At 43.4% G+C, this 27,169-nt stretch overlaps 1 protein-coding gene across 1 annotated transcript in view; it reads left to right on the top strand.

Moving 5' to 3' along the window:
* Positions 1-27,169, top strand: part of APLF (aprataxin and PNKP like factor) — a gene marked incomplete at its 3' end in the record, with an annotated part of 257,052 nt that overhangs the window by 221,804 nt on the left and 8,079 nt on the right. Inside the window, 1 exon segment of the mRNA XM_040351267.1 lies at positions 14,328-14,450. Coding sequence (XP_040207201.1) covers positions 14,328-14,450 — 123 coding nt within the window.

The raw sequence follows: 27,169 nt of genomic DNA on the forward strand, positions 1-27,169 counted from the left end.
TGGAAGTGTGGAACTCTCCAACAGCAAGACAGAATTAAAAATGCTTTTTTTTTTTTTTTTTTTTTGGTAAAATCTTTGTAATGGGGCAGAAAGTGAGGAAAACATCTCTAATACCAGAAGCAACATTTCTTGCTTGACATGCAGTTTAAATCACAGATTTTCCTGATATTCTGTGTTTCTAGTATATTGACCTGGGGAGAGAGATAAAGAGGTAAACCTATGTGAAAACCAAAAGTCCCATCACGTATATACATTTCTTTCTCATCGTTTCTCTGTCTGGTAATAGCATGACATTTTGTGTTTGAGGAATGAAAAGATGGAATCCTGGCCCACCCATGAGATGATTGTCCTAAAACAACCTTAGCAGGTTGCATTATACATTCAACTTGTAGAGGATAAAATCATTCTACAGGTAATCTTTTCCTATGCTGGTCTCCTAATCTTGGGTAGATTTTTTAATCTAAAGAGAGGATCCAGTGACTGATTTACAGAGTGTGGCATGATGGGCTTCCTTCGCCATTAAGCACTATTATCTCCAGCATATGTTTTATTGGCTGGGTCAAAAGCCTTTTAATGATAGGATAAGCAGTGTTGTGACATTGTATTAGTGTGATAAATCTTGGAAAATCCCAGACATCAGACCAGAAAACTTAAAATAAGCACACATTTGTTCTTGTTTCCTTGAAAGTTAATACAGTTAAACATTAAGTGAATCCTCAAATTTATTTCAGTATAAAATTATAGTTCTCAATCTAATCTGCAGTCTAGGACTGCAATTTAAAGGTAACAGTGATACCTCCTTGGTTTTCTGATTTGAAGTATAAGCATTAGGAAACATATTGGGCCATAATTTGATTATTGTTCAAACTTGACATGATGCTTCACATTCTTTCCACCTTGACTTTCTTTTAAAGAAGATTTTATTATACATTTTTAACACTAACTAGACCTCATCTAGTTGCTTAAAGAAGTTCTCCAAGCTAAAACTTTTAACCCCCGCTGTGCCCGGGCTGTAAAACTATACAAAATAAACTTTCACTTACCTGCCTACGATCCCCCGTTGTTCCGATATCGCCGTCCTGTTCTCCGGTCCCGGTCTCTTCCACTTCCTGCGGGTCGGTGACTCACAGTGCGCTCAGCCTATCAGCGGCCGCGACGGGACATTGCTGCGGCCGCTGATAGGCTGAGCGCACTGTGAGTCACCGACCCGCAGGAAGTGGAACAGACCGGGACCGGAGAACGGGACGGCGATATCGGAACAACGGGGATCGTAGGCAGGTAAGTGAAAGTTTATTTTGTATAGTTTTACAGCACGGGCACAGCGGGGGTTAAAAGTTTTAGCTTGGAGAACTCCTTTAACACTGCATACAATAAACAATTCCCAAGTGTATTTTTTTTCCATTAACCTCACTGGCGGTCTGATTATGTCAGAATTTTTGAATATCAAAGCAGTACATTGTTTTGCATGAAAATGTTTTGTTTTATATTGTAGGCCTGTAATTCTTAGGAATAACTCACTGTCCAAACAATAGTCTATTATACATCCTGGGTATGATAAAGTTTGAAACACAAAATCATACATTTATAATATAATAAATATTTATAAAAAATTATAATAATCCATTTTATTCAATAATGTAATCAAACCAAAAACACAGAATTTTGTCCAAACAAGGGTGCACTATTACTAGTCACTGTATTACTAGACACTGCATATTGGTTTAGTAAACATCCCAGGTATAAAACAATTTGAAACATGGGACTGCACAAAGTCTGTTGTCACAATCAGAACAGTGGAACCTGGTTTCCTTTCGGCATTTCTTTCCACTGTCCTCTGGCTTCGTGCAACAAACTATGCACATCCTTGTAGGTGCTGACCTTTTCTTGGTTGGTGGGATGTAGTCCATTAAGTGACGACCAGTCAGGTGTTCCGGGTTGACAACGCCAACAGCACAACGTCCATCTCTAGTCACAGCCATTGATGGTGATTGGTGGTTCACAAAGATTAGTTTGGCAACTTTCCAAATTAAGTCAGAATGAATCGCAGGCTTGTCACTCTTTTTTTTTGCAGAATATAGGCATTCCACAAGCATTGCTCAAGAACAGGGCTCAAAATTTCAAGTCCTGAGCTACTAGCCAGGCCTCAAGAGTTACTCGCCACCAGTTGCCCCACCTAATTCATACACTGCCCTGCGCCTAATTGCACCTGTAACAAAGTGGGACAGGGCACTGGGGGCAGACCAGAGGGACAGGGCACTGGGGGCAGACCAGAGGGACAGGGCACTGGGAGCAGACCAGAGGGACAGGGCATTGGGAGCAGACCAGAGGGACAGGGCACTGGGGGAAGACCAGAGGGACAGGGCACTGGGGGCAGACCAGAGGGACATGGCACTAGAACTGGGTCTCTTCCCCATTCTCTTGCTGTCTCCTCTGCAACTCCCATCCATCCTCTCTCTCTCTCTCTCCCATTCATCTCATCATCAGGAGCCTGTGTGTGCGGCTCCACACTTGCATGTCCCCACTTCCCCCTTTTATTCAGGCTGGCAAAGAGGAGAGGAGCTGCAGCACAGCGGGAGGGAGAACAATCCAGCGCTGAGATCCACACAACTGCAGTCATTGACACCATAGCACAGCACACACTGACACCGCATAGCACACATTGAGACCAGTCTGTTCACAGTGCTCAGGCTGAACTGTTGGACACTTACATAGAGCACAAGGAGAAAAAAACTGCACAAACTGGAAGGCTGCCGCTCTCATGTCAGGGCAACTTTCAATGAGCGCTGCACCAGAGTGGTAATTTTCACAATCCTCCACCTCACTCATTACTTTCTGCTCTCCAGCTACATTGGACGGGGCCTGGAGGGAGGGGGCAGGCTCAGTGAGGTCATACTGTTAGGTCCCATGGCTTAATGAGAATTGTAAGGAGAGTACCTGTGTACTGCTCTGCCTGTGCGTGGCTCACCTTTCCTCTTCGGCCGCCAATCTCATCAGGACTCTAAGTGTAGGCACAGATTGCAGGGAGATTGCTCATGCAGCCCTGCCATCACTCGCCCCCAGCTTAAATCCACTTGCCAAATGCTAGTAGGCGAGTGGAAATTTTGAGGGCTGCTCAAGAAGATGCCTGAAGATCTTCTTGTAGTACTTATTTTGCTTTTTCCTCATTGCTGCGTAGAATGTCATTGCATGGTTGTACTCATTAGGCACACATCTTCCTTGTCACGCCATTGCAAAACCATCGTTTTTCCTTTCTGCCAGGCAACCATTTCTCCAGTCTTCAGCATCTTATTGCCAAACATTGGCAGCATGTCGCGCCGGTTAGCCCTAACAGTTCCATAGGCATCTGTTTTTGTTTTGCAGAAGAATCTCATAAAATTCAGGAAACTCATAAAATTCAGTTATTGCGCAATAGCTTTTGATTTAGCAACGGCTTAATGAGTGAAAGTACGGAAGATTTTGCCATTCCATAGTTTCTGTATTTTGGATTGAATTTTGTACCTTTTCCAGTTTATATGACTGAATTCCAAATGTAGCCAGTTGACGATTCGCATAGCATGTAGGATTTTATGCCAAATCGTGCTCTGTATTGTACCCAGCTGTGCCTTCCCTTGTAGGCCATTAGACTTTCATCTATGCTGATATCTCTTTCTGGCACATAGCTATGTTGGAAATTTTAGAATCATTTGAAATACTTCCCAAATTTTCTTTGGTTTTGGTGCAGGATGAGTAGTTTCATCAAATGCTTCATTGTTTTCAAAGTGTAAATATTTGCTGATCAGGGAAAATCTGTACTCTGACATGACCGTGCATGTTAATATCATTATACTGGCACAAAGAGGACATGTTGCCTCTGCATGGCACTAATGAAGCTTAACCACTTACCCCCCGGACCATATTGCTGCCCAAAGACCAGAGTACTTTTTGCGATTCGGGACTGCGTCGCTTTAACAGACAATTGCGCGGTCGTGCGACGTGGCTCCCAAACAAAATTGGCGTCCTTTTTTTCCCACAAATAGAGCTTTCTTTTGGTGGTATTTGATCACCTCTGCGTTTTTTATTTTTTGCGCTATAAGCAAAAATAGAACGACAATTTTGAAAAAAATGAATATTTTTTACTTTTTGCTGTAATAAATATCCCCCAAAAATATATAAAAAAACATTTTTTTTCCTCAGTTTAGGCCGATACGTATTCTTCTACATATTTTTCGTAAAAAAAAATCGCAATAAGCGTTTATTGATTGGTTTGCGCAAAAGTTATAGCGTTTACAAAATAGGGGGTATTTTTATGGCATTTTTATTAATATTTTTTTTACTAGTAATGGCGGCGATCAGCGATTTTTTTTTTCGGTATTGCGACATTATGGCGGACACTTCGGACATTTTTGACACATTTTTGGGACCATTGGCATTTTTATAGCGATCAGTGCTATAAAAATGCATTAGATTACTATAAAAATGCCACTGGCAGTGAAGGGGTTAACACTAGGGGGCGGGGAAGGGGTTAAGTATGCCTGGGTGTGTTCTTACTGTGGGGGGGGGGGTGGCCTCACTAGGGGAAACACTGATCCTCGGTTCATACATTGTATGAACCGAAGAAAAGCATTTCCCCTGCTGACAGGAACGAGAGCTGTGTGTTTACACACACAGCTCCCGTTCCCCGCTCTGTACCGAGCGATCGCGTGTGCCCGGCGGCGATCGCGCCCGCCGGGCACACGCACGGGAGTCGGGGGCGAGCGGGGGGCGCGCGCGCGCGCGCCTCCGGCGGCGCGCGTGCGCCCCTAGTGGCGGCTAAAAGGCAGGACGTCATAATACGTGATCTCGCCTAGGAGAGCCACCTTGTGGACGTATTATGACGGTGCGGCGACGGCAAGTGGTTAATAGAAGAGTATGTTAAAATTTAAAATAATGTCAAAAAAATTAAGGGGCCTCCAGCACACATGCATAAATACAAATGGCCAATATTAAACTGACAATTTTTGGCCTTATATAACACTTTTAAATATTTCAAAATTATACAGTATCTCACAAAAGTGAGTACACCCCTCACATTTTTGTAAATATTTTATTATTTATTTTCATGTGACAACACTGAAGAAATTACACTTTGGTACAATGTAAAGTACCAAAGTACCACATTCGACACACAGCCATTAATGTCTAAACCGCTGGCAACAAAAGTGAGTACACCCCTAAGTGAAAATCTCCAAATTGGGTCCAATTAGCCATTTTCCCTCCCCGATGTCATGTGACTCATTAGTGTTACAAGGTCTCAGGTGTGAATGGGGAACAGGTGTGTTAAATTTGGTGTTATCACTCTCACTCTATCATACTGGTCACTGGAAGTTCAATATGGCACCTCATTGCAAAGAACTCTGAGGATCTGAAAAAATAATTGTTGCTCTACATAAAGATGGCATAGGCTATAAGAAGATTGCCAATAATCTGAAACTGAGCTGCAGCACGGTGGCCAAGACCATACAGTGGTTTAACAGGACAGGTTCCACACAGAACAGGCCTCACCGTGGTCGATCAAAGAAGTTCAGTGCACATGCTCAGTGTCATATCCAGAGGTTGTCTTTGGGAAATAGACATATAAATGCTGCCAGCATTGCTGCAGAAGTTGAAGGGGTTGGGGGGTCAGGCTGTCAGTGCTCAGACCATATGCCACACACTGCATCAAATTGGTGTGCATGGCTGTCGTCCCAGAAGGAAGCCTCTTTTTAAAGATGATGCACAAGAAAGCCCACAAACAGTTTGCAGAAGACAGGCAGACTAAGGACATGGATTACTGGAACCATGTCCTGTGGTCTTATGAGACCAAGATAAACATATTTGGTTCAGATGGTGTCAAACTTGTGTGGCGGCAACCAGGTGAGGAGTACAAAGACAAGTGTGTCTTGCCTACAGTCAAGCATGGTGGTGGGAGTGTCATGGTCTAGGGCTGCATGAGTGCTGCCGGCACTGGGGAGCTACAGTTCATTGAGGGAACCATGAAGGCCAAAAGGTACTGTGACATAATGAAGCAGAGCATGATCCCCTCCCTTCAGAGACTGGGCCGCAGGTCAGTATTCCAACATGATAATGACCCCAAACACACCTCCAAGACGACCACTGCCTTGCTAAAGAAGCTGAGGGTAAAGGTGATGGACTGGCTAAGCAGGTCTTCAGACCATCAGACCTAAACTCTATTGAGCATCTGTGGGGCACCCTTAAACGGAAGGTAAATGAGCGCAAGGTCTCTAACATCCACCAGCTCCGTAATCTCGTCATGGAGGAGTGGAGGAGGACTTCAGTGGCAACCTGCGAGCAGGGCAGGACTTAGGGTGGTGGCGGCCCCTGGGCTTAGTTGAAAGGGTTCGATCCGCCGACCGACCTATTGAAGTTGTTGAGCGGGGGTGGGCAGCCGACGGACTTCTTACCTCTTCCCAGGGCCGCCTTCAGTAATTTTGGGGCACCTTACACAGCTGCAGTGAAGGGGCCCCCTGGAACATCAAAGTTGTTGAGCGGGGGGGGGGGGGCTGGGGGCTGCCGAGAATTACATCCATCCACAAGTTGTTGAGCGTGGGGGGACCATAATTGTGCGATTGCCACGAAATTGCGGGAGGGGGTTGCCGCGAGTGCCGCGAACATGGGGGTTGCATGTATCAGCACAGGGCCCCCTATTGGGCGGGGCCCATGGGCTTGAGCCCAGTCAAGCCCAATGGTAAGTCCGGCCCTGCCTATGAGGCTCTGGTGAACTCCATGCCCAAGAGGGTTAAGGCAGTGCTGGGAAATAATGGAGGCCACACAAAATATTGACACTTTGTGCCCAATTTGGACATTTTCACTTAGGGGTGTACTCACTTTTGATGATGGCGGTTTAGACATTAATGGCTGTGTGTTGAGGTATTTTGAGGGGACAGCAAATTTACACTGTTATACAAGCTGTACACTCACTACTTTACATTGTAGCAAAGTGTAATTTCTTTAGTGTTGTCGCATGAAAAGATATAATAAAATATTTACAAAATTGTGATGGGTGTGCTCACTTTTGTGAGATACTGTATGTATTGGTCTTTTTTGTAAATGTTGATTGTGGCTTTGCTTCCTCTTCTAAAGCCTCCCAAATTGCCAATAGAATATTTTGGAAAGCAGGAGGGACACAGTTTCTATATGAAGTCCGCTATATCTGTTTGGATCTACTGAAGATAAACTTGGTTTCTGCTTGCTTTCATCATATGCTCAGTTGGAATTTCCCATTTCTATTTGTTGCATACTTTAAATTAGGTCCTTGGTCTACCCGAGTAGCATATTTGCATCCACAGCACATTTCTAGTACAGGTTTGGTTATTTAAAGGGTTGTGAAACCACAAATGATAAGGTGAAGTGCTCTGAATAAATACATACAAATATCCACAATGCATTAATATATCTAAAAAAATAGTGTAATATATATATAAATATATATGCCTTGTGCTCATATATCCTCTTTGAAAGTCCAAGTGTCCACTTTTTAAACCAAATCCCATATGCTGCTAAAGGTAACGTGTCATGAACAACCAAAATTTTCCTGGCTTTTCACACATTTTCACCATTAGTGTGCCCACCACCAGAACCCCCTATGGGTGTCTTCTTGCCTTATTGTATAGATCCCAACGATCACATAAGGGTCAGAAATGATTCTTACCTTATTGTATAGACCCCAGTGATCACATAAAGGTCAAAAAAGCTTTGCACATAAATAGATTCCAGCAAGGTTCCCGGTTCTCTAGACCAGTGGTCTCTAAACTTTCTAAACAAAGGGCCGGACTACTGTCCTCCAGACTTTAAGGGGGCTGGACTTTGGCCATCAGGAGTACACAATTCCCTATCATTGGTGTCATTGGACCCCATCATTGGTGTCATAGGGAGAAATTCTGCCCCATCACTGGGAGGAAATCTGCCCCATCATTAGTGTCATTGGGAGGAATGCTGCCCCATCATTAGTGTCATTGGGAGGAATTTTGCCCTTGGTGTCATTGGGAGGAATTACGCCCGATCATTGGGAGGAATTCTGCCCCATCATTGGTGTAATTGGGAGGAATTCTGCCCCATCATTGGGAAGAATTCTGCCCCATCATTAGTGTCATTGGGAGGAATGCTGCCCCATCATTAGTGTCATTGGGAGGAATTTTGCCCTTCATTGGTGCCAATGAATAAAAAAGCACCCCAAGGGCAGGATAAAATCAAGCAAAGGGCCACATCTGGCCCCCGGGCCGCAGTTTGGAGACCACTGCTCTAGACTCTACTTCACTCCTCAAGCGAGTATATTTATGTAAGAGCATTAAGGAAAAGGACAAATAGTGTAGATTGCTAAAATAATGTTTATTTATAAAGCATGAGATCCACTCACATATAGATCAATAGAAATCGCATTAAAACAAAATCGGGTGTTCCATACACCAAACTCCAGCAAAATGGCTTCCAGGTCCCATCTGACGCACTTCGTTAATCCAGGCTTTCTCAAAGGCCTTGAAGTTAAGGGGCATTTGTCAATAAAAACAGCTCTGACTAAAGTTGAATAATGCCCTTTCTATAGGTGTAGACCATTTATGTACCTCCAGAAGCCTGACTGGAATACTCCCAGGATGTTTCTAGGACAATGCTAAGGGAAGCCTAGTTGCTACTGCTCACCTCCACCGTCAAAGGAGTAAGCTCTGAAATGCCGAGTTTAGGGCTACTGCATCAGGGGAGAGAAAGAAAATGTGAGGGGGTTTGAGTCAGAGAAAAAGCTCACTCCTGTGATGGTGGAGGTGAGCAGGAATGACTAGGTCTCGTTTAGCAACATTCTAGCAATGTCCTGGGAGTTCACTTGTCAGTTCTCTTTTGCCGTAGAGGAGCCTTGGTGCATATATTTACTTTCTTGCTAAGCCTCAGCAACTTTTTTTCTGTTTTTATATATTTCTTGAGAAACAATTTTCCATTACAAAATCCTACACACATATCATGTTTTGTTTGCTCAATAAAAGTTACCAGTGTTTTTACTGGCATTTGCATCAGAAAGGGTCTTTATTTGAAATCCTTTGGCACATCATGGAAAGATGCCCATACTGGTACTCTGCTTCCTTTCACAAAATGACATTTCTGTGAACAATTCTCTTTAAATGGAAAAACAGATATTTTTACATGACTGCATCTCTACTTAGGTTTTAAAAATTGTCTCCAGCAATTGTAACACAATACTTGGTATTTATGGAGTGCTCAGTTTGTATGGATTAAGGACTTATATTTTTAAAGAACACTTTTGTCAAGCGCCTTGAGGCGATTAAGTTCGCATTTGTTGCGCTATACAAGTTACTCACTCACTCACTCACTCACATACATTTTTGGAATAAGTAGTCTTTTCCCTGAAATGAAGCACTGCTATTGTGCTTATTTAGTAGGTTAGTTTTGTTTCTATTACATTGGATGTTGAGAAAGTTCAAAAGATTTTTTGTTGTATTTTGGTTATGATTACTATTTTTATATTTTTAAAAGTCTTTGACCCCTCTCACACCAGCGGACCGATCGAACCACCCATTGTTCTCTATGGGGCGGCGGATGTCGGTGGACACCAGCAGGGCATCCGATCCGAAAAAATCTGCAAAAGACAGACGTATAGCAAAACATTCGCCCTCCGTTCTGTGCATCGGATAAGATTAAAATCGGATGTTAACTGTGTATTAGCAGTCCGTTTCCATCCGACTGCCCCATAGAGGAGAGGGCTGTGCCTGATCTGCATAGCGGAGCGCACACGGACGTGTCATCTGCATGCTCAGCAGGGATGAGCGGAGAGAGCCCCCGCTGAGCAGACGGATCCTCTTGGATGGATCTGCTTCATATGAAAGGGGCCTTTTATGTTTTTCTCAGTAATCATTATTTTAGCTCCATGAAAAATGACTCAGTGTTGTGATTTGCAAATCTTGACAGAACACGTCAAAGAACAAAAACTTGTTGAATATTTGTTTATATTGACTATTACAAATTAACATTTGCAATGAGTGAAATTGAGAGTTTTAATTTCCCCAAAGTTGTTTAAAAAATCTGGAGATTTCACCAAAGTCTCACCATTTGAAGGCAACAGGGAAAACAAAATTAAGTTCGTTTTTGTTGTCTATTAAGCGCTCATGAGGGTTATAGAAGCTAATGTCATCTATGTTAGATCACTGTTTTTTGTTTGCTGAAAAAAAAAAGCGAAAAAGAAAAAAAATTGACAAATACTCACAAAAAGGGAAAACAAATAAAAAGAACACCATATTAAATCAGCTAAACAACCATACATGCAACAGAAACACGCTTTTTATATAAATATTATTTATATTTTTTTAAATATGGAAAAATGGTAGATCTTTTTTTCCCAGATTCTGCTTCAGTAAAATTTTGCCAATGGCAAAATCAGTTTCTTCAAAATTGCTTAGCTCTCCACCAATAAACAGTAAAAAAAAAAAATTTGCATTTGGTAAATTAAAAAAAATGGTCCCGGTCAGGCGTAGGGCGCGGGGACGTGTGCGGGGGACGGACCTGAAGGACCGTTGCCTTCCACCGCGCTGCCGACCCGTTCAGACCGGGTGAACGGGCCCCCTACGGCAATGTCTTCTGCACATGCGCTGATGTGTTCAGTGAATGCGCACTCTAGAAGGGGCACACTGTGCTGTTTCTAGCTGGGTCATGCCGTGACGTCACATGACTTCGGCCAGTCACGGAGCCAGAGTTCGCAGCCTCGGAAAGGAAGAGGGGTGAAGAATGGACACTTCCTACAACAGGGGACAGCGGTGACATTGCAGGCTTCGGTTTCATGTAAGTGACACATAATGGGCTACTATGCGATGCATAGTAGCCCATTATGCTTTACCTTTGCAGGGAAACATAGAGGAAGTAAAACCTATCCTCTTTAAATTCTTTGTGTCACGCTGCATAGAACACTTTACTTCCCATGTTGTTTATTGAATAAGCCAATTAATGTATTGGTTTGAGAAAACCTATAACAATAGATGGTACTTATCACAACCTAGGTTACTATTTAAAGTGGTTGTAAATCCTAAAGGTTTTTTACCTTAATGCATTCTATGTATTAGGATGAAAAACCTTCTGTGCTGCAGCTTTTCCCAGACCCCCCTTTTTCTTATCTAGCCTGATCTGATTCAGCGTCATGCACGAGTGCAGCCGTTCCAGCCACTGTCTCTCTCCTCATTGGACAGATTGATATCAGCAGAAGCCATTGGCTCCCGCTGCTGTCAATCAAATCCAGTAAGATGGGAGTGGGTGGTTGGGCTGAGTCCTGCCGTCTGTGTCAATGGACGCAGCAGCTGGACTTGGGAGCGAACCCATACGGGTGCCCCCATGAAAGCGGCTTTCCTTGGGAGCACTCGATGAAGAAGAGGGGCCTTGAGCGCCGGCGGGGAACCCCAGAAGAAAAGAATCGAGGCTGCTCTGTGCAAAACGTTTGTAAGTATAGGCATTTTTGTTATTTAAAAAAAAAACAAGGGTTTACAACCAGTTTAATGTTGGAAGAAGTCATTGCCTATTTTCCACAAGCAGTGATAGTTACAGATCAGTCAGCCTCAGATCTGGACATCTTTTAAAAATCTCCGGTGCTAGAATGGACTCTGGGCTTTGATTCTTTGCTTATTTCTCTAGTGTGCTATTTGGTTATTGCATAAAGCGCCCCCTTTCCTCCTAGAGTTCCCCGACCAACACTCTTTGTTCCTCTTCTCCTGCATGTGCCCCCATAGCAAGCCATGTGCTCTGCTGGCACACATGTGGGGTGCGCTTCCAAACCAGGCTTCAGTTAGGTCCATATATATTTGGACACAGGCACATTTTTCATACTTTTGGCTCTGTATGCCATCAGAATAAAATAAAAATTAAACAATCCAAATTAACTTAAAGTGCAGACTTTCATCTTTAATTCAAGGCGTTGAACATAAATTAGCAAGTACAAATTTTAGGATTTGCTCCCATTTTTATACACAGCCCCCCTATTTTAAGGGGATCAAATGCAATTGGACAAATTAATATAATCATAAATGAAATGTTAATTTTTTATATTTTGTTGAGAATCCTTTACTGGCAATAACTGCCTAAAGTTTGAAACCCATGGACATTACCAAAGACTGGGTTTCCACCTTTCTGATGCTTTGCCAGGCTCTAACTGCAGTTATCTTCAGTTGTTCTTTGTTTGTGGGTCTTTCTGCCTTCAGTTTTGCCTTTAGCAAGTGAAATGCATGCTCAGTTGGGTTGAGATCAGATGATTGACTCGGCCATTGCAGAATATTTCACTTCTTTATCTTCAAAAGCTTCTGGGTTGCTTTTGCAGTGTGTTTGGATCATTGTCCATCTGTACTATGAAGCGCCTTCCACTCAACTTTGCTGCATTTGGCTGAATCTGGGCTGACAGTATATCTCTAATCACTGCAGAATTAATCTGGCTGCTTCTGTCTCATCATCAATAAACTCCAATGACCCAGTGCCACTGGAAGCCATACATGCCCGTGCCATCATACTGCCTTCACCATGTTTTATGACGTTGATGACATTGTGTGCTTTGGATCATGAGCTGTTCCAAGCCTTCCCCACACTTTTTTTTCTTCTTGTCATTCTGGTACAGATTAATCTTTGTTTCATCCATCCAATGAATGCTGTTCCAGAACTGGTCTGGCTTATTTAGATGTTTTTTGGCAAAGTCCAATCTGGCTTTTTTATTCTTCAGGCTTATTAATGGTTTGCGCCTTGTGGTGAACCCTCTGGGGTAGATCCACATACAACGGCACATTATTGCGCCGGGCGTAGCGTATCTAAGATACACTACGCCGCTGTAACTTACTTTTTTTTGGTTTGAATCCTCAACGAATTTGCGCCGTAAGTTACGGCGGCGTAGTGTATCTGTTGCGGCGTAAGCGCGCGGAATTCAAATGGAAGTGTTGGGGGCGTGTTTTATGTAAATACGTCGTGACCCGACGTAAAAAACGTTTTTTTTAACTGCACATGCGCCGTCCCTGGGTGTATCCCAGTGCGCATGTTTGAAATTAAACCGGAACCTGCCAATGCTTACAACGGTGACGTCATCCTACGCAAATTCCTATTCGCGAATGACTTACGCAAACGACGTAAAAAATTTAAAATTGTACGCAGGAACGACGGCCATACTTAACATTGAGTACGCCTCAGTATAGCAGCTTTAACTATACGCCGGGAAAAGCCGAACGCAGACGACGTTAATAAATGCGCCGGGCCGACGTACATTCGTGGATCGCCGCAACTAGCTAATTTGCATACTTAACGCGGATTTCGACGGGAACGTCACCCAGCGGCCGCCGAAAAATTGCAGCTTAGATCCGACGGCGTACGAAGACGTACGCCTGTCGGATCGATCCCAGATGCCGTCGTATCTTGTTTTGAGGATTCAAAACAAAGATACGACGCGGGAAATTTAAAATTATGCCCGCGTATCAGTAGATACGCCGGCGTAATCCTTTTGTGGATCTGCCCCTCTACTTCTTGTGAAGTATTTTCTTGACTTGTAGACTTTGACAATGATATGCCCTCCTCCTGGAGAGTGTCTTTCACTTGTCCTGATGTTGTGAATGGATTTTTCTTTACCATAGAGAGGATCCTGCGATCATTCACCACTGTTGTCTTCTGTGGAAATACAGGTCTTTTTATGTTGTTGAACTCACCAGTGCGTTTTTCTCTCCTTTAAAATGTACTGTTGATTTGGTCACTCCTAATGTTGCTGCTATTTTTCTGATGGATTTGTTGGAAGTCAGCAGAGCTTCCCTTTGTTGTCTAAGCTCTGGAGAAACTGCACTTGCAATGTGCACAGTCTATTTGCCTTTAGTAAATCAGCCCCAGTAAATGTCATTCAGTTAGGACTTATGTTTTAGTTTCTGATAGGACTGCTGCATTAAAAAATGATCATTTCCTGCATTTGCAATGCTTCCAGGGCCACTCTTAACAGCTGTGAAAAAAAACTTGAATAATATTGTACTGTAATTTTATGTTATATCATTTTAATAATTTTGACAGGAACACTTTTTTGACCCACTATAAAGGATTATACACCTTTTTTCAAGACGATATGACCCCATGTCCAGCGAAGGAAGCTATGCAGAGGACACAGCTGACAACGGCTGTGAAATTATTGGGATGTGACTTCACCCATAGAGTTACTATGGGGCTTCCTTTGTCGTCTGTGTCCTCTGCACACACCTACATAGTGAAGCCTGCCCAGTAATGAGCAGATTTTGTCAGAAAAGAAGTAGCTATTCCAGCTTCTTGATTGAAATACTCAGACTAATTCGTTTTTTTTTTTTTCTTTATTTTTTCCCCAGAAAAAATCCAGTTCACTTTCAGGAGTTCAGTCATCCCGGAGACGGTGATTATCGCGACAGTGGGAGTCAGGAAGATGACGATGATGACCGGCCAGAGTGTCCCTATGGTACTGATTGTTACAGGTAAGAATAAAGCTCCAGCACATTTTATATAATGTGATAGAATAATGCCTTATTACTTGCTCATTTTTTTCTGAATCTGGCAATAGGGCTGATTGCAATCTTTGAATCTTCATCTTATGTCACAGGATGTAAGGGGGTATGGTGCAATAAACTGGTATTGTTCTTGAGTATGTAATGCCAGTACTATTTTATGTCTTATGTAGTGCCTTTTGTTGGAAACAAAGGCTGTTATATACCGTAATCAATTTTTTCCTATAATAGTGCCTCCTTTACTCCTTTACATAACCAATTGCATCTAAACATGTCATGCAGAGAATACTTTTTTTGACTCCCAAAATAAATTACAGAATAAGCTACACTGAAATTACCTGATGTGTTTTAACTATTCCATTCAGTACATTAAAGCTTTAGTTGTTTAGTTCTCTTAAAGGGAAACTATAATGGTTTGGGTGTCAGTTTTTACCAGAACAGTATGTGATGGCTAAACAGACCACATAGGAACCTCGGGACTCCCAGAAATGATTACTCCGGTTCCTGTTTTTTTTTTATATGAAAAAAAGTATATCTATAAGGTGGAATTGGATCCCCCAATCTTTCATTTTGGATGTCAATAGAACCTTACCTACAGTATGTACAAAATAACATATTCCGCTATAGGGGCTGTCCTAAGAAATGCAAGATAAAATTCAGTCAGGATGGATGTCAACAGTATCGGAGGATAGAGAGCCGGGGTCTCAAACTGGCAGCCCTCCAGCTGTTGCGAAACTACAAGTCCCATGAGGCATGCAAGGCTGACAGTTACAAGCATGATGGGACTTGTAGTTTCACAACAGCTGGAGGGCCGCCAGTTAATTTAATAATTTTCACTGCAATACCACCTTTATTGTTTAATACCAACTCTTCTGAAAAGTTAGCTAAACTAAAGAATAGACTCACCTCCCCCAAGTATGTTGTCCCCCACAGCTGCCACCTCAACCGCAGCGTTATTCTTTAAACGTTATGCCTCTATTGCTTGATATAGATCAAATTTTGTAATCCCGGTTACCTTATAGCTTCTCTTCCAAGCCTCTTGCAAGTTCACCACTTTTCTCTTTAATACTGACTCTTCTGACAGGTTTCTTATTTTATTTTTATTTTTTTTGAAAATAGTTTTTATTGAATGTTGCCAAAATACAATTTTACAAACATACAATGCATAAATTGAGTTTGTTCAGATAATAGGTTGTACAGGAAATGATTACACGAACTTTAAAAAACAACAGTTGATGAACATATCCCTGTAGAGTAGCTGCACATGTAGGGACACTATGGGCCAGATCCACGTAGCGCCGCACATTTTTACGTCCGGCATAGCGTATCTCAGATACACTACGCCGCTGTAACTTACAGCGTATTTCCCGTATCCACAAAGAATTTGAGCCGTAAGTTACGGCGGCGTAGTGTAAATGTGTTGGCGTAAGGGCGCGCAATTCAAATCACTAAGTTGTGGGCGTGTTTTATGTTAATACGTCTTGACCCAACGTAAATGACGTTTTTTCTGAACGGCGCATGCGCTGTCCGTGGGGGTATCCCAGTGTGCATGCTCCAAATTAACCCGCAACAAGCCAATGCGTTCGACGTGAACGTAATTCTACTTAAAGCCCTATTCGCGAATGTTTTACGCAAACGACGGAAAATTCGACGCTGGCCCGACGTCCATACTTAACATTGGCTACGCCTCATATAGCAGGGGTAACTTTACGCCGAAAAAAGCCTTACGGAAACGATGTAAAAAAATGCGCCGACCGGACGTACGTTTGTGGATTGGGGTATCTAGCTAATTTGCATACTCGACGCGGAAATCGACGGAAGCGCCACCTAGCGGCCAGCGTAAATATGCACCTTAGATCCGACGGCGTACTAAGACGTACGCCAGTCGAATCTAGCCCAGCTTCAGGCGTATCTTGTTTTGTGGATACAAAACAAAGATACGCCGGAGCAACCTAGAAGTTACGTGGCGTATCAATAGATACGCCGTTGTAACTTCTTTGTGGATCTGGCCCTATGAGTGGTCACTCCTCCTATATGGGGTCACTGCCATAGCCAAAACATATATGCAAAAAACTGGATGCTATCATAGAGGGAACCCCAAGAGTGAGAGGGACCCAGAAGATATAAGGGGCTACTGTAGGTAGTGATGGACAAGACTCAAATTTTAGTGAAAAAAATATGAAAAATAATTTATTAAGTTAAGTATCCCTACAATATTAAAATAACAGCTATATGCTAATATAAGCCAAATACCAAAGCACTGGCTCAGAATGCCAAACAGAGTTGTACCAGTAACCTGTGTTTACTATGTGCTTATCAACAAATAACACCCAACAGGACAATAACTAACATATAACAACAATACAAAGACAGTTCCGGACCCTTAAATACCCGCATTTGTTGGGGTCCCCATCGGAAATCTTCTGTGTAAATTTTTTTTTTTTAAATTAAATAATCTTAATGAGATAATTAAGGGAACAAACCAACAGATGCGTCCCCGCGGGGGGTGGGGGAGATGGCGGTATTGAAATGAAATAGTATAAAAACTATTGTCGGTGGCTATAGGGCTATAAAGGGACCCACATCGATAGTGTAAACATGCTGTGGTGGAATGTCCTTTTGGTAGATGTGTGGATGAATTCCAATGGTTGCTGAGCGTGGTGTTTAATTAGTGGAAAAGTCACTAGTGATAGTCGTCTTCCCAAATGGGAATTGATGAGGTGACTCAGTAAAGACACTGGGCCGGATTCAAGAAGCAATTGCGCCTGTGTAACCATAGGTTACACAGCGCAATTGCTTACTTGCCCCGGCGTAACGAGTGCTCCTGATTCAGGAACCTCGTTACGCCGACTGCAGCCTAAGATCTGCGCGGCATAAGGCTCTTATGCCCACATATCTTAGGCTGCATTCTTGCGGAGGACGCTAGGTGGCGTTCACGTTGTGCTCAGTGTATAGTATGCAAATTGCGTACTAACACCGATTCACAACGTTGCGCGAGCCCTGCGTACGCAATTTACATCGTTTACGTATGGCGGTTTTCGCACAAGGCTGCCCCTGCTATTAGAATTTTAATTTTACGTCGTTTGCGTAAGTGAATCGTGAATGGCGCTGGACGCCATTCACGTTCACTTTGAAGCAAATGACGTCCTTGCGACGTCATTTGCCGCAATGCACGTCGGGAAAGTTTCCCGACGGAGCATGCGCTCTACGATCGGCGCGGGAACGCGCCTAATTTAAATGATTCTCGCCCCCTACGGGATCATTTAAATTGCGTGCTCTAGCGCCGGGCATTTTGCCGGCGCGCCCGCGCAATTCACGGAGCTTCTGCTCCGTGAATCAAGGGCAGCGGAGCAAATTTGCGGGGGCGCAGTGCAAAAACGTTGCCCTGCGCCTCCGTAAATAATGCGCAAATCTCTTTGAATCCGGCCCACTATGTATACGGCTGCTGTAAGAGTTTACTGCTGACACTGATGGGCCATGCAGATGATGACAGTCTCTTATTCAGGCAAAATTGCCTGTGTAAAGTTGCTCAGAGCAGTGAATGTCGCTTAGCACAGGGCATGTATTGTAGCAAATAATTAATCAACAGCAATTGTATCATATCCACCTTACCGCTTCTGTAGTCATCAGTGAGGCTTTAGCTGGCTCATCCTCTGTGCATTGAGAGGGGCCCGCCTCAAACACTGGAATATACTGGACCTGTACGTGTGCCTGTGGGTAGTGGGTGGATAGATGCTGGATGGATGCTGTCCTTTAGGCCAAATAGCAGGTATAAGCCGTTCGCTTCTGCCGCAGAAACCTAGCCGATCTATGACTCTGCATGTCCCCCGCTTGTCTGAGGAATGGTGTGTAGCGTCCTGGAGCTATTTGTCAGACGTCACCGCACGCTGAGGACGAATCCTCGTTCTGCTACGCCGGCCGGCTGTATATGTTTTTAAGCTGTTATTGTCTACATGAATGTAAGTGCATCTGTTCATCTTTTTTATAAAATTTATTGCAGTAATACACTATGTGAGTCTCTCTTTGTTTATGGACTCTCTGCCACTTCATTGGTGACCCTCGAGGGTCATAACATCAAGGACGCTCTGGTTCCCCATGCTGGATTACATTTTTCCCCGCATTGTCTGATCCCCATTGGGATCATAGGCTCTGGTAAGGGTCAGTGTGTACGTTGGTGGTGGTTATCCCTCTAATTTCCACAACTGTTCGTTAACCAATCACTGGGTGATTCCTTCTGTGTTTTAATTGTTTTATCACGGATTTACACTATGTTAGTATTTTTTCTTTGGATGTTCCGTATCACTATTGGTGATTACTGAGGACCCCTTTAGGAGGCACGTTCCGGTTTAGCCATTGGATTGAGATACTTCCTGTATTATCTGATCCGTTAGGATCAGAGACTCTGGTAAGGGTCAGCATTTTTGTTTTGGTGGTGGCTTTCCACATTTTCATCTATTGCAGCTGTGTGACACCCCAACATTATATAGACTTTCGTATATATCAAAGACTTTGTTAGAAAGTTTTTTTTTCCTTTATTTTGGACAATTTATTTTTATTTGTTTTAGTTAGAACTTCTACCTTCAGATAAAGAAACTATACATGAATTTGCAGTTTCATCCAGTCAGAACAGAGTTTAGAAGATAATTACATTACAAATTGTTATATACAAAGATGGAGTTATACTTTAACCACCTGTGTTCTATTATAAATATTTAATCGTGCTCCTGGCCAAGTAATAAGGTCTCCTGTAGAGGGGCTCTTGCTGTTTACTTGAGTTTTGTCTGCTCCAAGCACCATTGAAACCACATTGATACTGTCTGAAGGATCCCTTTAAGTATATGAACTGTGCCCTTCCCATGCACACAAGCACGCTTGAATGGATGCTTGTCAAAAGACATGTCCACTTGCATCTGATTTTGTTCTCTGCTGGTGTATGAGTGTCTGCTGCCTATAACCTATATCAAGCACCATAAAAGGAGTTATGCTTTTGTTGCCTTTAGACAAAGTCTGAAGCATGGTGTACTTGGGCCTCAGCAAGTAGCTCCCTACATGAGCCCTAAGTGAATTTTTATAACTGTAAATTCACCATTCTGCCAATATTAATGCATACTGTAGTCTTAAAAACAGATAAAACGTCAAATCTAAAAATAAATTTACACGTTATTGGAACTGAAAGCCTTTTTAAGATACTTTATTATCTTTTTTTGGACTTAATTCATAAATAATATTAGCCCTAGTCAGCTCCTAGTGTTCTAGTCGGCCTACCATCAGCCATTAATAATTTGGCGCCAAGATTGTAACAAATCTTAAATGGCTTGATTAACTTCTACATAAGACTTCTACGTTCTAGCATTAAAATAATAAATAACGCCAAATGAAGAATGTGTTGCACAGTGATTTATTTTCCGATTATTACGTATTTATTTACACACTGATGTAGCATATATATTTTCAAGATATTTCCTTCATGTAGACATGGATCATATTTCTTTTCTGATACTTTGTATGGAGAAAATATTTCTAAGAAAGAAACTAGCTTTTTTTAAATAAATACCTTACTTGTAATATATAAGATTTAATTTGAAGAGAAAGAAAAATCTGGAGTATATGTTAAATGGTCTGCTAAATCTTGCCTACCACCATCGGCACTTTGGATCCTGGAGGTTCATTTTGGCAGTTCTTAATATTTATTTTTTCCATGCTAGTGTTTATGGATTTAGGCCCAGATTCACGTAGAGCGGCGCATTTTTAGATCGGTGTAACGCATGTCATTTAAGTTACGGCAGCTGAATTTTGTGGCATAAGTGCCGTATCCACAGAGTATTTGCGCCCAAATGTGCGCCAGCGTAACGTCAATTCCGAGGCGTAAGGCGGGGTAATTGAAAGTGGGAAGGAAGTGGGCGTGCTCCATTGAAATGAGCCGTGACCCCATGCAAATGAAGGGCCGGCCGTACTGCGCATGCGCGCACAAATCTGCACCTCACTGGGCATGCTCAGAACTTGGCCCGGCGCAATCAGTGAGATAGGAAATAGGCCAAGCTTACTTAGTGAGATACGCCCTGTGTATAAATAGCCCCACACAAACGCCCTTCCATTGCAAAAGTACATCCCTGTGTTCCCTTTCCTAAAGCAAGTTGCTTTTGCTCTATTGTTTGTTGGTGTTTGTTGGTTAGTGTAGTATTGTTAGATTAAAGATTTATTGTAATAGGAGGTTGTAGTAGCTGTGTGTTTTTTCTGAGTGTTTTTTCTGTTTCTTTTTTCTGTGTTTGTTTTTGATTTTGTATTAGCTGTCTGCTTGTGTTGTTTGATTTTGGTGTTTGTTTTTTGCTGTTTGATTTTTGGGTGTGTTTGTTCTGTGTCTTTTTGTGTTTGTTTGTTCTGTTTGTTTTTTGTGTGTGTTTGGTGTTGAGTGTTGGGTGAGATGGCACCAAAGAGACGAAAGTTGAACTTTTCTGTGCGTGAAAAGCAAATACTTGCCAGGGCCATCATCCGATTTGGGCGATATTTACATGGCCCTGAGAGCCAGGACACCCCCCCGGCCAGGAAGAAGGCGATCCTTCAGCAAATTACTGATGAGATCAATGCGGGGGGGGGAGACGAGGACCACCAGTGGGATAGCTAAGAAGATCAATGATCTCAGGATGGTCCGTGACAAGATGGCCAAGATAAATGCCCATGCCACGGGCACTGGCAGAGGACCACCATGCCCCGTCAGGCTGACTGAGGAGGAGTGGGCAGTGGCCCGGTGCTTCCACAGCCAACAAGTGGTGGGCCTGCCTGGCTTTGACTCCGAGGAGGCCGTGAGGACAGGTACGTTTTATTTTTCTATCTGGTGAGTAGCATGTGTGGGTGGGGGAAGGGAATATGTGCCAAGTGTGTGGATCCTCCAACCTGTGTATGTTTTGTGTCATCCACAGATGGCCAGGAGATTGCTCGGCCATCAGGCCAGTCTGCACCAACCCCCGGACAACAGACTGCAGAAGAGCCCCAAGAAGGGCAGGAGTCCTCAGGGGAGGGGAGTGGCCACACCTCACCTCATGAGGAGGTTGAGGGGGGGGAGGATGAGGTGGGGAGGATGGGGATGATCGGATGGACCTAGCCAGGGAAATCCTTTTGTCTTTGGATGTGGTTTCCCCTGAGGCTACCCTGAGGCTGGCAGCAGTCAGGCCTCCATCAGGGGTAGCCCCTCCCACTCCTTCCCCAACAGAGCTCCCCCCACAAGGGTCTCTCTCTCTCCCCTCCTTCCAGGCCACAAGCCTCAGCTGCAGGCAGGAAGGCTACCCAGAAGACCAGGGGGGTGGCCGAGTTCCTGCCGGCCAATCTGCGGAGGGACCAGGCCCGGCAGACCCAACATCTGGGTCAGGTCACCCGGACTTTGGCCCATATGGAGGACAGCCTGGGCTCAATTAAGGACTCGGTCAATGATGTGGGCACAAACTCCTTGGCGGTCATAACATGCATTTGTGACCTGCAGACCGCTACAGCAGGCGTGGCCCTGGAGGTGAGTGCCCTGACCCAGGCTGTCCACGCAAACACCCAGGCTGTCCAGGCCAATACGGCTGCCCTCACTGTGGGTCTGACCAGGATAGCCGTGGCCTTGGAGGGCAGGCCAGCAGGACAGTCACCAGGGGAGGCTCCTCCTTCCCCTGCTCCCCCCCATGAGTCTCCCCTGGTTGGCCGTGCCCGTGGCCGGCCCAGGCGTAGCTCGCGCCGCCACCGTTAATTTTGGTTGTACTTTTTATTTTTTATTTTTATTATTTTTTTAATTATACTGTGATTATGATTTGGTTTATGTGTGTGAATGATGTATGAATGTGGGGGTGACATTCCTGATGAAAAAAGGGTGTCACCCTCAGTTTTGGTGGATTAGGGATCCCCAGGACCAGGGAGAAGTGATCCCAGGTCCATGTGAATGGTGTATGAATGCACAGTAACATAATTGGAGCCGTGGCGTGGCGTTGCTGCTCCCTAGTACCGTGGGGGGCACTTAGGTCTAATCCAATTCGATGAGGATGTGATGTGTCTGTGCTAGGGACCACAGTGGGTGTGCATGCATGCATTCTCATTGTGCCATGATTAATGTGTGTGTTTACTGTGCAAAGATGCATTCTGCGAGGCGTCTCCTGGCTGCTGTTCCCTCAGAAGAGGGGGCATGGATGCCCCTGGCATGTTGGCATGCAGATTGTTGTCCTGCAAGTGTGTGTGCTCAGCTCTTCCTTAACGGTGTTGCTTTAGCTGACATTTACACGGCTGGTGTAAAATTAGGGCAGCTTTTATAAGGTGTAACTTTACACCGTGAAACTAGCAGATGCGCACAGGGTGTAGCCTACGCCGCACAAGCGTACTTTTGTGGATCGCCGTATCTCCCTCATTTGCATATTAGCATAGAAAATCAATGGTGTGTCTAGCCTATTTTGCGCTTCAAGATGCGCCGGTGTAATCGTTTTACGTCGGACGGAAAAATCTGGTTTTCAGGCGTATTTCGTTTTGAGGATATGGCGCAAAGATACGCGCGGTGCATTTTTTAATTACGCCGCGCATCTCTAGATACGTCGGCGTAAGTGCTTTGTGAATCTGGCCCTTAATGCCTGTGTGCTTCAGCCATTGCTCCTGGTTGTTGTTTTTTCTTTATCGAACCTTCTCTGGACATATTACCCTTTTACAATAAATTACATTCTGTCATTGAAACTGATGTCTGGATTGACTGTACATTTTGCACAACAATCTTCCAAAGTCACAATTTCGGAATAAGGTACCCCTCCGAGGGATAGTGGTCTGGTATTTTATGGATATGTTTCCTTTCCTGACAATATGGCAGCTTGGAGGCACTTTGTACACTGTTGGTGTACAGTGTACCCCAGCACTGTCAATTCCCATTTTTTCAGAAGGTGTGTTTGAAGTTTCAGGAAAAAACTTGTGTGCACTTTGCTATGAGTGACACAGTGAGTGGGTTGTTTGTATGTACTATGCATGGGCGTAAATGCACTGAAAAAAATGTCCGATTTGAAAGCACCTGGGTTATGTGATTTAAAAAATTTATATATAATTGCAGCTTTTTTAAATGTTTTGATAATCGGCATATAAAGCAACTCCGACAAGTACAGTTCTGTTAAATAGAATTACTTATTCTTCATCTGAAGCTGATGAAGATTTTTGTGCTGTCTTGATGTCTCACTGAAACTGTACAGCCATTAATGAGCATGGCAGATGAAGATTTACTTGGCACTTATCTGCCAAATCTGTTGGCTTTGAGATCCACTATACTTCCAGCTGTCTTGAAGCCAAATTGCAACCTTACCAATAGTTTCTTACAGTTATACAGGCTTTTCTCCTGTACTGAAAATTCTTAATTGCATAGAGAATCAAGCCCATTGAACTGTCATGAGACATGTCATAAACAAATCAAAAATGGTTTTAAAAAACAGTATTTTTTCCAACCCACTGCTTACATCAAGATGTTTGCCTTGTACACACGACCAGTTTTCCCGTCGGGAAAACTGCCATGGCGGCTTTTGGCCAGGAAAACTGGCCGTGTGTATGCTCCATGGCAGCTTTCCTGACAGGAAAACCGCTGGGAATCGCGGCAGGAAAAATGAGAATGTTCTCTTTTTTCCTGCCGGGATTCCCGGTGGTCCTTTTCCCGGCAGTTTCCCTATGAGAAACACTGCAGTGGAGCATACACACGGCCCAGGATTCCTGGCCAAAGCTCTCACCGCAGTTTTTTCCCAACAGGAAAACCTCCGGTGTGTAAACGGGGAAAAGTTCTCGGTGTTCTCCCCGGGATTCCCGGCGGACCTTTTACCACCAGGAATCCCGATCGTGTGTACAGGGCATTAGAACTCTTGAAAGGAGTATTGACGCAGGGTGCTGTGATGTTTTCAGGAATCAATGTACAGCGCCCCACCAGTCCCCCTGCGTGTCATGATCTGCACACATTGCATAGAATAGCACATGGACACAGTGATGACAATAATGAGTCTAACATAAGATGTAATGAAAATCTGTTAAAAAAAAGTAATTAGGGGCAGATTCACATACAATTGCATGGGCGCAGCGTATGTGAGATACGCTACGCCGCTGTAACTTACTTTTTGAAGCTTTGAATCCACAAAGAATTTGCGCCGTAAGTTACGGCGGCGAGTGTATCTCTCGCGGCGTAACGGCGCGTAATTCAAATCGGCGAGTAGGGGGCGTGTTTCATTTAAATGAAGCGCGTCTCCCGCGCCGAACGAACTGCGCATTTCCTAAATTTCCCGCCATGCAGTGCGCTAATGACGTCGCAAGGACATAATTTTTTGGTGACGTGGACGTTAATTACGGTCCAGCCGGATTCACGGACGACTTACGCAAACAAAATTAAATTTTTAAAATTATACGCGGGAACGACGGTCATACTTAACATTAAGTACGCCACCAAATAGCAGCTTTAAACTATATGCCGAAAAAAGCAGACTAGAGACGATGTAAAAAAATGCGCGGCCGCTCGTATTTTCGTGGATCGTCGGAATAGCTAAGTTGCATACTCGACGGGGAAAACAACGGGAACTCCACCCCAGCGGACGCCGAAGAATTGCATCTTAGATCCGAAGGCGTACGAAGACGTACGCCTGTCGATCTAACCCAGATGCCGTTGTATCTTGTTTTTGAGGGATTCAAAACAAAGATACGACTCGGGAAATTTGAAAGTACGCCGGCGTATCAGTACTCTCTTTGTGGATCTGCCCCTCTGTGTGTTAGTGAAGTAGGGACGAAGGAACAAGGGAAGGCAAAGTATAAGCTTTAAAAGTGCACTCACCGAAAATTTTAAATCATAATTTAAAAATGCATGCACGCTGCCTGCCTGCTTTGTAATTATGTTTTCATCCAGATTTGGTCAGAATCCATACAATAGACAAAGGAAGAGGTTGGGTGGCACAATCATTAAAGACGTGCAGCCATAAGACAGAATAAAATATTACACTGCACACCTGTTTGGGCAGGAGCACCCCACTCCCTCATCATTGCCTCTTATTAATGTCCACCTGTGTTATAGGAGGAGTCCTTTAGTTCTCCCATATAAAGAGTGTGTATTTGCTCCCATGGTTCAGGAGAAGCAGGATCTTCCATTCTATGGATTGCATAGGACCAACTCATAATGGGGTACTTTGTCACAATAAGCACCATATAGCCATATGGTGTGACCAAATCCCCATATTTTTTGAAAATGTTCAGGTGTTTTAAATAGCCTTGCAGGAGTTAAATGTCATTTTTTGCACGTGTGCGCTGTAATATTTTGTTCAAGTACGTATGAATACATATATTGTGAATGGTTATATCAGAAAATGAGACTGTCATTTCAAGAGATATAGGAAGCAGCTGAGTGATTCCAGCTAGCTGTTATGTATCATAATACTACATATCATTAAAGGGTCAGTCCAGCTGATTCTGTTTTTGATATATACCGGTGAGTTCAATTACCTGACAGTTTCTTATATCTCTGCGGGAATCTGTTAGTGAGATCTCTTTATGTATTTCTGCTGTGACCATTATTTTCTCACTATCAGATATTTACATTTATTCTATATTATGAAAAATACAGTAGAACAGCGGGGACATATAGCGGCGGGCAGGAACACATTCATAACTCTCGAGTGGACAGGAGCAGATCCAGAAACTATTGCAGATTTTGAAGTTGGAGCACCCAAAATAAGCAGCCAAGATACCATCTATAACAAAAATATCGCTTTTAAATGGAATGACTATATATTTTAATTATAATTACAATAGTTAAAAATAAAATAAAAAAATCTTGTTCTTGCAACACTGGTTCTTTACATTTTTTTTTACGTGTTTTTATTTATGATTTACTTTTTTTGTTGCACACTGAAACTTATTTGAAAACAACACTAATGCCGCAACACACCATCACTTTATGTGATGAAAAAAACCCGACGTTTTTAAAAAGGTTAATTTAAATGACCGTGTGTGGTGGGAAAACGTTGTTTTATGTCTTGTGAAAAACGACAAAAAAAATTGAAGCATGCAAAAACGTCGTTTTTGAAAATTGAAGTTTCAAAACGTTGTTTTTTACTTCACAAAAAAGTCGTTTTTTTTTTATCACATAAAGTGATGGTGTGTACGCTGCATTAGGGGCAGATCCACAGACATCTGCGCCGGGTGCCTGCGTATCTAAGATACGCCATGCCGCCGATAACTTATACTTTTTAAATGGAATCCACAACGAATGCCGCGCCATACGTTACGGCGGCGTAGCGTATCTCTCGACGGCGTAAGGGCGCAAATTCAAATGGATCTAATGGGGACGTGTTTTATGTTAATAAGTCGTGACCCGACATAAACAACGTTTTTTTGGAACTGCGCATGCGCACACCATCCCTGGTGGTATCCCAGTGCCCCTGCTTGAAATTTAAACCGGAACCGGCAATTGCTTACGACGGTGACGTCATTCCTACGCAAATTCCTATTCGCTGAACGACTTACGCAAACAACGTAAAAAATTCAAAATTGTACGCGGAAATGATGGCCATACTTAACATTGAGTACGCCTCAGTATAGCAGCTTTAACTATACGCTGGAAAAAAGCCGAACGCAAATGGCGGAAACAAAAGCGAAGGGCTGACGTACGTTCGTGGATCGCCGTAAATAGCTAATTTGCATACTCGACGCAGATTTTAGACGGAAATGCCACC

Source organism: Rana temporaria, chromosome 4 (genome assembly GCF_905171775.1).
Source record: "Rana temporaria chromosome 4, aRanTem1.1, whole genome shotgun sequence".
Taxonomy (NCBI): domain Eukaryota; kingdom Metazoa; phylum Chordata; class Amphibia; order Anura; family Ranidae; genus Rana; species Rana temporaria.